Genomic DNA, 12,084 nt, shown 5'->3' with positions numbered 1-12,084 from the left:
CACGAAACTTTTTTCACAATGGTCAGTGTAGACACCATGAGCTGGAGTGTCTGTTTCTAAAGTCAGAGTTGTACAGCATAATCTGGTCAGTCAAGGTCTTCATTTGTATCATGCAACTGGTTACAATCCTTACTTTAAGTGTAATTAAAGTAATATTTGACTTTTAGTCAGTTTTAGGAAATGCAAGTATAGAGTTTTAAAATTTTTCTTTGCAATTAAACCTATTTTATCACTCTGAAATAAAAATTCACTTTTAATACGAATACTATTTTCCAAATCTGCAATATTTTCTAGATCTATGACACTGCAAAATCTTTCCTGTCTTCCAATTCTGGTCTCTCAATAATCCCCAAATTAAATTGCTTTCCTTTGAGAGCCTTCGGCTATCAAGAACCTAAAGTTACATCAATGATTCACCAAGTCTGATATATCCAAGGAAGTAAGGGGATGCAGACAGGTTAATTGAATGAGTGAGACCATGGCAGGTGGAATGTAATGTGTAAAAAAAAGTTAAGTCATCCACTTTAATAGCAAAAATAAAACACCTGTTTAAAAAAAAAGTGATATATTGAAAAGTGTTGTTACTCAGTGAGACCTGGGTGTCCTTTTACCGAAAGGAATGAAGCAAATAATTAGGAAGGCCAATGGTATGTTGACCTTTATTGCAAGAAGATTTGAGTAAATAAAGACATCCTACTGAAATTCTTCAGGAGGTACCAGGAGACTGCATCTGGAACATTACATACCCTTGGAAGGATATACTTGAGATATAGGGAGTACAACAAAGGTTCACCAGTTTGATTCCTGAATAGAGAGTTGTCCAATAAGAAGACAGCAAACAGATTCTCTAGAGTCTAGAAAAATGAGAGGTGATCTCATTGAAATGTACAAAACTTTCATAGTGTTTGACAGGGTAAATGTGGGGATAATATTTCCCTTGCTTAGGGTGGTTAGAACCAGGGATCATGGCTGACAGTCCGAAAATAAGGAGTCGCCCATTCAGCACTGAGATTAGAGGAAATGTTTTCACCCAGAGGGTAGTGAATCTTTGGAATTCCCTACCCAAGAAGAATGCGGAGAGTGAGCCTACGAAAATATTGAAAGCAGTAGTTGACAGATTTTGGATTATAAGGGACTCAAGTGATATGGAGTTAGTATAAGAAAGTGATGTTGAGGTAAAAGATCAGCCCTGATCTTACTAAATGCCAGAGATAGTATGAGAGGCCAAAAGGCCAACTCCTCCTATTTCTCATGTTCTGGAATTCCCCACATAAACGCTCTGCCTCTCTAACTCCCTTCCTTACTTTAACATGCTTTTTATAATCTCAAGATTTATTGCTTTACCATCTCTTTTTGGCTTGATTTCCAACTTCTGTTGATAATTGTCTTGTGAAGCACTAAGGGATGTTTGCTACATCAAATGTGCCATGTAAATAGGAACTCTTCTTCTTAAGCCTTAAATTGCTATTTGGGTTACATTTCATTTTCTCATCATACAAAAAAAAAACCCCAGAAAACTGAAACTGAATTTAAGAACAGTAAAACCTAGAAACACTCAACCAGACAGACAATATCGGGGAGGGGCGGGAAATAACAATATTCAGCAACTCCAACCTTTACTCCATTCTGTAAACTAGAATAGTATTTATTAAAAAGGATAACAAAAATTGGCTAGAAAATGAATAAATAGCTCAGACATCCTAGGAAAGAAAGAGGAAATCCTGTGAATTCTGAGTGGAGGGCAGGACGTGACTAGATGGGCAAATGACACTGGCAGGGGAGAAAAGGTCTGGAGAGAGAAATGAAAGGCATGAAGATGATACAGAGAGCAAATGAATAGCTCAAGGTGCAGAGGTAAAATGGGATACCAGCCAAAGAGTCCGACAGAAGGAAAGAAACAGGGCCACAATGAAGGCACAGGTCATCTGCCCAGTGGTGTTCCAACTGGGGAAGCTCCCTTCCTCAGCCCTGGAAACAGTGACATGCCCATCTCACATTGGCAGCACTGGCACCTGGAGAAAAAGCAGGAATTTTAGTTGAGGTTTGAACCTCTGCAAGTCAGCATTATAGCCAGATGACCACAAAGAGGTAATGCTGAGCTTCACTGCAAAGGCCACACAGATATAGGAGTCGAAACAGGAGGGAGATGGAGAATTGATACACTAAGCAGTAGAAAGCTCAGAGGTTGCACAGCTATCGTCGAGCCAATGCAATGTGAAAACTGTAATGTAATTGGTCAATTAATGTCACAGTGGTTTAGTGCTATCTCAATTACAAATACTAAGGACAGTTTAGTCTGACTAGCCCTGGGAGAACATTAACAGGTTCAGTAAGCAAATGTATCGTTAGCATTAACAACTCACTTATGTACCCTTGAAACATGGTGAACAGTCCCTAATTTAGTAGCATAATGCAAGATTGAGGTGATAAGGAGCCTAAAGGTGTACCATTATACACCATTTGCTACTCATAGGCACTTGATTGCATCTACATGAACATATCTGTGTGTGGCTGGCCATAAAACAGCAGTTACGAGGCAACAAAACGTGAGAGACCTTAAATCCTCCACAGCTATTGGCATCAGGCCACTATCCTCAAGGTATTCTTGCTCCTTGTCTGTAGCAATAAAGTCAGACATTCTTTTCTCATTGTACCTTGGAGTGCACATTCCAGGATCTCAGAAAAACCTTAGAGAGAAAAGTCCTTTCAAGGCACAACTACTGACAACATTTTTTTCCTACAGAAAAAGGTCAGTCTGTTGGAGCATTTTTAGTTAAATCAAAGCCTATCAGATTAAAGAGACAAGAGGATGGATGGGCAAGGAACAGGAAATAAAGAACAATGCCAAGTGGTTGGTTTCCTAGCTGGAGGGATGTATGTAATGATGGTCACCAGATGTTAGTGTTAGGTCTGTTAATTCTTTGATATTTATTAGTGGCCTAATATTATAGTATACAGGAAATAATTTCAAAATTTAAAAATTGCATAAAGCTTGTAAATGCTGTCAAAAATGTGGGCAGACAACCATTGACATTCACAGATTGATGAAATTGTTAGACCCAAGGTGAATTTTAAAAAGACATCACAGGAACAGAAAGACCTGAAGGTTTCACAAACAGAAACCTTTGAAGGAAGTGGGACATGTATTGGAGGGGTTCATAAATATGACAAGTTTTAATACAAGGCTAACTTTATTTTACCGAAGGACAAGAGGGCATTGAATTAAGATAATTGGTGAAAATGTCAGGCACTATAAGAAGATTTGGTTTCCTCATCAAGCTGTTATCATGAAGAGCAAGGAAAACACTTTCAAGGCTGAGGGTTTGAGACTGATAGAAAAAGAGCTACAAATATTGTTCCACTGGGACATGCTTGCAAGTTCAAGTTAGAACTTATTTCTCAACGCTCAGTTTCCCAGCCTTTTTGTTTTTTTCAGTGTCCAAAGTCCATTCACAGTGCTAATAGGACTTAGTGAATGGCACCCACTCAAATGTATGATGGAAAACTGGGAGCCATGGTACATTATTCCTTCCTCTATAGTAGGACACTGAGGCCAATTGTTATTTCTGAAGAATGAGCCATATGAGATCAATAAACCCAGCAATGACAAGGGACTCTATCTGAAATATCCTTCACACTGCTCTAATTGTTCATTAGCATCTTCTCTACATGTAATTAAAACAGTATACCATTAATACATTATAATGCTTGTTATATAATTTATTCTGTAGAGCTAAGAGTAGATTCACACTTGTTCACCTCTCTGGCTTTCTCCACAGCATTTGTGAAAATGTAAATGATGACAATCCATTCTTGGACACTGGGCAAGGGCTCCATTTTCACCAACACCGTGTAGGTAAACAGCATCAGAAATACCAAGTAGGCAATCTGTGAAGAGTAAAACAGAAAAAAAGAATCTTTTGCTCTGAAACATTAAAGAAAATTTCACACAAAAATATTTTTGCTGCAATATTCAATTGTTTTCCTCTGGGACAAAGGAAAGAGAAGAATCCCAAATTATTTTTACTGCTGTGACATCAGTTAAAAAGAATATGCAGATGTATTTATCACATTCACATCTTCTTCATATTTTCAAAGTTTCAAGAAATATTTTTTCGTGCAAAGCATTTTAAATGCATTGAGCACAACATTTTCTTACAGAGCCAAAGTTCCCACACAGTGAATCGATGTTCAGACGACCATTTCCATTGCTATTATGGGAGGATAAATTCTTAACCCCACTCACTCATGTCAATCAGAATTACTGAATATTTTAATTGCAAAAGCATCTGTAAATTATGACAAACCGTGTGGAACCAGAACTTGACAATAGGTGCATTGTAAAATTCATAGGCTTTTCTTGTCCAAGGCAGCCCCCTCTGTCTTGTACCAACGATCTCATCTTGACTTCCTTTGGATTTTTCTGTTCCTTTTTCTGAGTCATAGTCCATCTTTTATTAGAGAAATGAAAATCACTCTTTTGTTGATTAATGAACAGATATTAAAGCTATCCAAGTGCTAGACACTCCTTAAAGTGTAAATAAATAAATAGCCAATTGCCTGGAAGGCTGATAACACCTACTTTTTGGTACATCTAAATCAGGTCCCCTGCATAAAAAGTAAACCAATTTCTAGACAAATTTTTAAAGTGGTAAATAATCAATCAGTCTGAATTGTCCAGTAACGTTGGTGATTTGAGAAATTGTATCCTGTTAAACTTTCAATAAGATTATTCCTTAATATTTATTCAATTGTGGCAATCTGATGCAATTTTACGGGTTTATCACAAAAAGTAACATTGATTGATCAGGGTGCCTTGAACACAACTTGTGAGTAACCTAATTTTAAATGATAATGCCTATAAATTTGACATAAATGGAAAAAGAAGACAGGAACAGTTATTAGTTACATTTGTGAAAAGCCCCAGAGTCCAAATATATTTAAAAGCTTTTAAAAGAAGCCTAATATCACTTAAAACTGACTTTAGAGGTCTTTCCAGTGGCTAAGAAGCAAGTACAATTAGCAGAAAATCACTTTTATGGTTATTTCAGTCAGGGGCGTGACCAACATAACACTTATTCAACGAATACAAAAAGATCAGAGAAACTCAAATTGAACTGGATGTGTAAGGAACTTGAAGTTCTGCAATCTTTTGCAATGGTTTGGCTGATAATGGTAGAATTGCACAGGAAATTCCAACACAACCCAATGGAAATCCCAAGACAAGGTGAAGGTAACCCATTAAACTTACAGGAGGCTGCTCATCCTTGGCAGTATTGGCGTTTTGGAAACTGTACTGTCGAGCAAACTGATGCGATTCCTGAGACTGGGGGATGTGGGACATTTCAGCCCTGCTCTTAAACTCCAACATCAGAATGCTGGGAGGCAGAAGAATGCTCAGAATTACCTGATAATGAGAGAAGCCATATTAGAAGTAGGAAAACACAAAACAATCCCTGCATGGTGTGCTCATCAAACCCAGTTACTGGACTTTACTGATTTATCAAACAAAGAGTAATGTTTGCTTTATAAGTATTCAATTAACCCTTGTGAAAGCAGCCACATCATCAACACTACAAATTAAAGAAAGTCAGTATGATGGGGATATTTGCAGTCAGCAATTTACCATTGAAGGTATACTAAATGTTACTAGTGAAGCAGCATGAGAAAAGGCCATTTAGCCCATCTTGTCTACGCTTGCCTTAAAGAGCTAAGCTGCCACTCCTTTGATCTTTCCTCACTGCCTTGCAAATAATTCAACAAATTCAAATTATCCAATACCTTTTTCAGAGTATTAAGTCTGCTTATACCTCACCACTTCCATAATATTATTTCAAAAAAAGACATTGCATGTATTCTATAAACATAATCATCTGTGAGGGTAGGACCGCTCAGGAATAAAGGGGAAACGTGCCTGGAGGCGGAGGAGGTAGGGGAGGTCCTTAATGAATACTTTGCTTCAGTGTTCACCAGGGAGAGGGACTTTGATAAATGTGAGGTCAGCGAAGAATAGGCCAATGTGCTGGAGCACGTCGAGGTTAAGAAAGTGGCAGTGTTGGAGCTTCTGAAAAACACGAGGATCGATAAGTCACCAGGGCCAGAGGTGATATACCCAGGATACTACAGGAGGCAAGGGAAGAGATTGCTGGGGCTTTGACGATGATCTTTGTGTCCTCCCTGGCCGCAGGAGTGGTACCAGAGGATTGGAGGATGGCAAGTGTTGTTCCATTGTTCAAGAAAGGTAATAGGGGTAATCCTGGGAATTATAGACCAGTGAACCTTACGTCAGTGGTGGGCAAACTGTTGGAGAGGATCCTTAGGGACAGGATCTACAAACATTTGGAGAAGCAGAGTCTTATTAGGGATAGTCAGTATGGTTTTGTGAGGGGCAAGTCATGCCTCACAAGCCTAATAGAGTTTTTTGAGGAGGTGACAAAACAAATCAATGAAGGTAGAGTAGTGAATGTGGTGCATATGGATTTTAGTAAGGCATTTGACAAGGTTCCCCATGGTAGGCTCATCCAGAAAGTCATGAGGCATGGGATCCATAGAAATTTGGCGGCATGGATTCAGTATTGGCTTGCCCACAGAAGGCAGAGAGTAGTGGTAGATGGAGCATATTTTGCCTAGAGGTGGGTGACTAGTGGTGTTCTGCAGGGATCTGTTCTGGGACCCGTGCTCTTTGCGATTTTTATAAATGACTTGGATGAGGAAGTGGAAGGGTGGGTTAGTAAGTTTGCAGATGATACGAAGGTTAGTGGTGTTGTGGATAGTTTAGAAGGTTGTCGTAGGTTACAATGAGATATAGACAGGATAAAAAGTTGGGCAGAGAAGTGGCAGATGGAGTTCAATCCAGAGAAGTGTGAAGTGATACACTTTGGAAGAATGAATTTGAAGGCAGAGTACAAATTAATGGCAGGATTTTTAGCAGTGTGGAGGAACACTGGGATCTTGGGGTCCAAGTCCATAGATCCCTCAAAGTTGCCAAGCAAGTTGATAGGGTGGTTACGAAGGCACATGGTGTGCTGGCCTTCATTAGTCGGGGGATTGAGTTCAAAAGCTACGAGGTAATGTTGCACCTCTATAAAACTCTGGTTAGACCATGTTCAGTTCTGGTTGTCTCATTATAGGAGGAATGTGGAAGCTTTAGAGAGGGTGCAGAGGAGATTTACCAGGATGTTGCCTGGATTAGAGGACATGTCTTATGAGGAAAGGTTGAGTGAACTAGAGCTTTTCTCTTTGGAGAGAAGGAGGATGAGAGGTGACTTGATAGAGGTGTACAAGATTACAAGAGGCATAAATAGAGTGGACAGCCAGCACCTTTTTCCCAGGGCAGCAATGTCCAATACTAGAGGACATCTGTTTAAGGTTAGTGGAGGAAAGTTTAGGGGAGATGTCAGAGGTTGTTTTTGTTTTGAAAAAGACACAGAGTGATGGGTGCCTGGAATGCACTGCCGGGGGGTGGTGGTAGAGACTGATACAATTGGGACATGCAAAAGATCCTTAGATAGGCACATGGATGTAAGAAAAATGGAGGGTTATGAGCTGTGTAGGAGGGAAGGTTTAGATTGATCGTGGAGTAGGTTTATACAGGTCAGCACAACATTATGGGCCAAATGGCCTGTACTCTGCTCTACTGTTCTATGTTCTATCTCCTTGGCTACAATAGTGATTCAGTTAACATACCACTAAATTTTAATTAAATTAAAAAGCATATATGCTTACATAAATTATAGACCATCATAAAAGCATCTGCCAGGTGATTTCAGATATTTATGAGAGCTTTAGGTTAATTTATGACTTTGAAGTAAGTTCATGGTGAGTCATTGTAATTGATCAGCTAATATTTGAATTTCTTCTTTGTTCACTTTACTCCAATTATCTCATTTGCAGTCTGAGATGCACAAGGCAAATAAATGTTATGTCTTTAATTTAGTAAGACCAGCAAGATCATCAAATCGTAGAAAATTCACAACAGAAAAGGGAGGCCATTCAGCTCATCATGCCTGCACCAGATAAATATTAACTCCACAGACTCATCCCACTTTCCAACACAAGGTCAGTACTTGGATGCACACTTACAGGCAATTGCTCTGTAAGTGTGCATCCAAGTACTGTTATGTGTGATAAGAGTTTCTGCTTCTACCATCCTTTCGGGCAATAAGATTTTTCCTTATCTCACTGCTACTCCTTCTTCAAATTATTTAAATTCATACCAGTTACTTAAAAAAAAACACACCAGCAAAAGGAATCAGTCCTATTTATTCTGTCTAAGCCCCCTCATAATCTCAATCAAGTCTCCCATCAGCCAAAGAAAACAAGCCTAGCCTTTCCAATCTTTCCTCATAGCTCCAGCTTCTCAGTCCTGGCAATGCTTTTGTAAATGCCCTCTGCACCTTCTCCAGTGTGATCACATTTTGAGTGTAATAGGGACCCTCTCACTATTCCCAACCAGCTCACCAGCTCCAAGAGCGATTTATTGTACATTTTCTTTTTGTTTTGACTTTTTCTCATTTCAGTTGCTCAAGACCTTGAATCATGGACATGGTTCCATGATTCACCATTTATTTAAAAATAACAGCCACCTCAGTAATAAAACAGTAGTGTAAGGGAAATAATATGGCAGAATAGTTTAGAGCATCAGTTACTATTAACATCAGAAATGTGGGAGCTTTGTTCCGAATCAATGCGAAAAACTAAGGTTCACAAAATTGCTTAAAAATTATCACATGAATATTTATGGAGATTGGTCAAAATGGAACACATCCAAATGGCAATATAAGAGATTGAAAGGTGAAATACTATGGAGGAAGCTGCTACAGACATTCTTCACACCTCATTAAATACAGTGTTGGAGCACAAGACTGGAAAATAACTAAATGTTTTACCAGACTAAGATTAGAAGCATTATCCTGGGAACAAAAAGATGACAGATTAGTATCTATACAAGACAAAAGACCACAATATATTATACCAGTAAGACACCTTAAAAAAAGTAATAAATTCTTAAACACTAAAGGAACTCTGCCTAGTTCCTTGGAGCCCTGAGCATGCAGACAAAACTTTCAACTGTATCTCGGTACATATGACAATAATAAACCAATTACCGATATCAAAATGAGTCAATTCTAACAACATTGGTGAACTTCTTCAATCTACAAGACACAAGACCGATTCCAGAAACAGGTTAGACATACAGAACAAACTGGATTCCCTTTACCTTAAACCACGAGTTCTTCCTCATGTTCAGCCGTCCCATCCAGATATCAGTTAGGAGCATTTGAGTGCAGGTGTGGGAAACAAATGGTCGAAGTCGAGATGACACGGCCAGTTTCAAACAAGTGGAGTTGCTCCAGTTCCTCAGCTCATAGGTCAGCAACTTCATGGCCATTCGCTCATTCTGCTTGAACGCATGATCTAAAAGGTCCACAGCAAGCTGGCCAAATTCCCTAACAGGTAAAGACATTCCCACATGAAAGAGATAGAACAGTACAGCACAGAAACAGGCCCTTCAATCCACTATCCCTGTGCCAACCATGATGCCAATAACCTTTGACACCAGAGGAACAAAAGAGAAAGAAAGCGTTAAGTAACTTCAACACAATAACTAAAACCTTTGAGAATGAAAAGCAATGCACTTTTTAAGGAGAACGATTAACGTAAAACTTTACATATGGGTTTAGGAATATTATCATGAATGTTATTTGAAAATATATGGTGTGTGCAGGACATCTCAAGATACAGAATGAGAGATTGTCTAAAGGTTTTTCACTATCGGTTGATGTTTAATATGTATCAGTGCAATTGCTTACATACTACTGGAAGGTGAGGAAACCCAAGTCACCAGACTCCAACACTCTAGTCCTACTCTGGCATTTTTGGATTTTCATGGCAGCTGGAGGTTGACCTGGAGTGCAGGAGGAAGAGGCATTTCTATTTTATCAATGTCCTGGTCCCCAGTCGAGTGACTGAATGATGAGCCTTCCTCAACTCTGAATAACCCAAAGAATCCTGGGAGCTCAGAGCTGAATGACAGTCATCTTGAATACAAATGCAGAGATATATTAGGAAACTATGGCCCACCAATTATCATGCTCAGAAGTCTGGTCTTTTCATTCTATTTCTAAGCAGTGACAGAAAGGGCAACAAACTGGTAACAAGAGATTCTGCAGGTGCTGGAATCTGGAACAATACACACAAAATGCTGGAGGAACTCAGCAGGTCAGGCAGCATCTATGGAGAGAAATAAATAGTTGACATGGGTTGAGACCTTTCATCTGGACTGGAAAGGAAGAGGGCAGAAGCCTGAATATTCCTGATTTCTACTGATTTCCTCCAGCATTGTGTGTGTAAAACTGGTAACAAGTTATCTTCCGTATGTGCCTGTGTGGCAAAAATACAGACCCAGACGGAAGTAGGTCAGGTGCCCAAGAATAAATTTATACTTTTCTTATCTATAATCTCATTAGAAGAACTGAAGAAACACCAGAAAAATTGAGTCAAGATGTCATTGCCCTTCATGCAGCTAAGTCCAAAGGTTATGAGTTCAGGTTGAACTCCAGAGCATGTCGGTGGTGCTGCAGGGTCAGAGGTGCCATAATTGAGTTAAGATATTAGATTGAGACAAAGTAGAAAATGAAACTATTTAAATAAGTGCAATGTTCTCAATATTTGTCAAAAACAATGTATGCAATGGGGTTCTAATGTTTCTTAAAATACAACACCTCATAATTTCTTCCAAAGAATTTGAACCTGCTCTGGGCTCAGCAAAGCACAAAATCAATCCAAGTTCTTTATTTGTTTATTTTGAAAGGGATATAATCTAACTCTGATGTTGATGTCTAGGAAGCAGTTCCTGTTCCCAGCTGTTATGAATTTTAAAAGAAAGTTCTTGCTCCAACATTAGGCTCCGGATGGAGACCAGCAGCAGAGCACAGATGAGAAACCAATGGTGGAGCTCACCCAGCAAGTTTGGGATTTGCACAATCATATAGGAATCCCAAGTCTGCCAGCAATTATGTAGGTAACACATGGGATAATGCAACTTCCTTCAACTTAATTATTATCGATTTCATTGCATTTAAGCTGTTGAAGACAAAAGCAAGAGCTGAAAAATGAGTAATCTTACTTGGAATATTGTTTCAACTGTTCTGAGGTATCCTCCATCATGTTACTCTGCTTAGCCTCATGAGCCATGGCTCTGTACAGTTTGCAGGCTACCACTGCCTTCGCCATGGCTTCTTCACCATGCTGCCAGAAGAACATGGCCATCCTTTGTCGTTTCATCAGCACCGCCCACACCAGTAGATCATTATAGGGATAAATAAAACCTGCAGAATCATGATCTTCTGAAAAACTTACATCCTCTTTTTGCTTCCTTTTTGACTTAGAAAGTGAAACAGATTTCTCCTGTAAAAATCAACATGGCAGATGAGAATGGATAAAAACAAGTAAGTTCATTGTATGCCAGGTTTTCAATTGTTGGGCAACAAGATTAAGAAAGAACTTGCTTTAAAAGAGTTTTTGCTTATGTTCCAAATGTATCATACAATTAAGTACTGGTAGCAAGATATTTCCCTGCAAAATATTTTAAACTTAATGTTTAATGTGTAGTAGATATATGCAACAAAGACTGCAATGAGATAATTAAAATCAAACCATAATCTTCATACAGATAAAAAGTTTCTAAATTAGTACAACTTTCTTTTAGCACCTTTTGTGGCATTTGCCACCAGATTCATTTTAAATTATTGGTCTCAAATATCCATCATCAAGGCGAGGCAGAGAATATAAGAGAAACTAAGAAGCAACAGATTCAGTGAGAGAGTTTCTGCTCATCTCCTGGTAAATTTAAGCTAAGCAAAAGGTGCGCAGGATTTCTGTAGGCTATAGATTATTCCATTTTGAATGAAATCCCTAGACTTGCTTCAACGGTTCAAGTGCCAGTAGTAAAGACTTAATAGGGTAATAACATTAGCATCTCAATCGTATGAATGCAGAACTGGTCAGCTGCTCTTTAAGCACAGAGATTCTTTCCTGATTGGTTCTTGTGAGCATTTCCAAAATTTTCAAGCTTTCCACTGT

The 12,084-nt window shown here is 38.9% G+C and overlaps 1 protein-coding gene across 1 annotated transcript in view; it reads right to left on the bottom strand.

Moving 5' to 3' along the window:
- LOC127572915 (transient receptor potential cation channel subfamily M member 6-like) overlaps window positions 1-12,084 on the bottom strand; it is a 110,695-nt gene that overhangs the window by 42,431 nt on the left and 56,180 nt on the right. Inside the window, exons 16-20 of the mRNA XM_052020643.1 lie at window positions 11,129-11,409; window positions 9,221-9,449; window positions 5,252-5,407; window positions 4,308-4,451; window positions 3,760-3,888 (exon numbers count right to left, since the gene is read on the bottom strand). Of these exons, the coding sequence (XP_051876603.1) occupies window positions 3,760-3,888; window positions 4,308-4,451; window positions 5,252-5,407; window positions 9,221-9,449; window positions 11,129-11,409 (939 nt within the window). The remainder of the gene's footprint in view (window positions 1-3,759; window positions 3,889-4,307; window positions 4,452-5,251; window positions 5,408-9,220; window positions 9,450-11,128; window positions 11,410-12,084) is intronic.

This window comes from Pristis pectinata, chromosome 7 (assembly GCF_009764475.1).
Source record: "Pristis pectinata isolate sPriPec2 chromosome 7, sPriPec2.1.pri, whole genome shotgun sequence".
Lineage (NCBI taxonomy): Eukaryota > Metazoa > Chordata > Chondrichthyes > Rhinopristiformes > Pristidae > Pristis > Pristis pectinata.
This window is presented reverse-complemented; position numbering and strand designations above follow the sequence as displayed.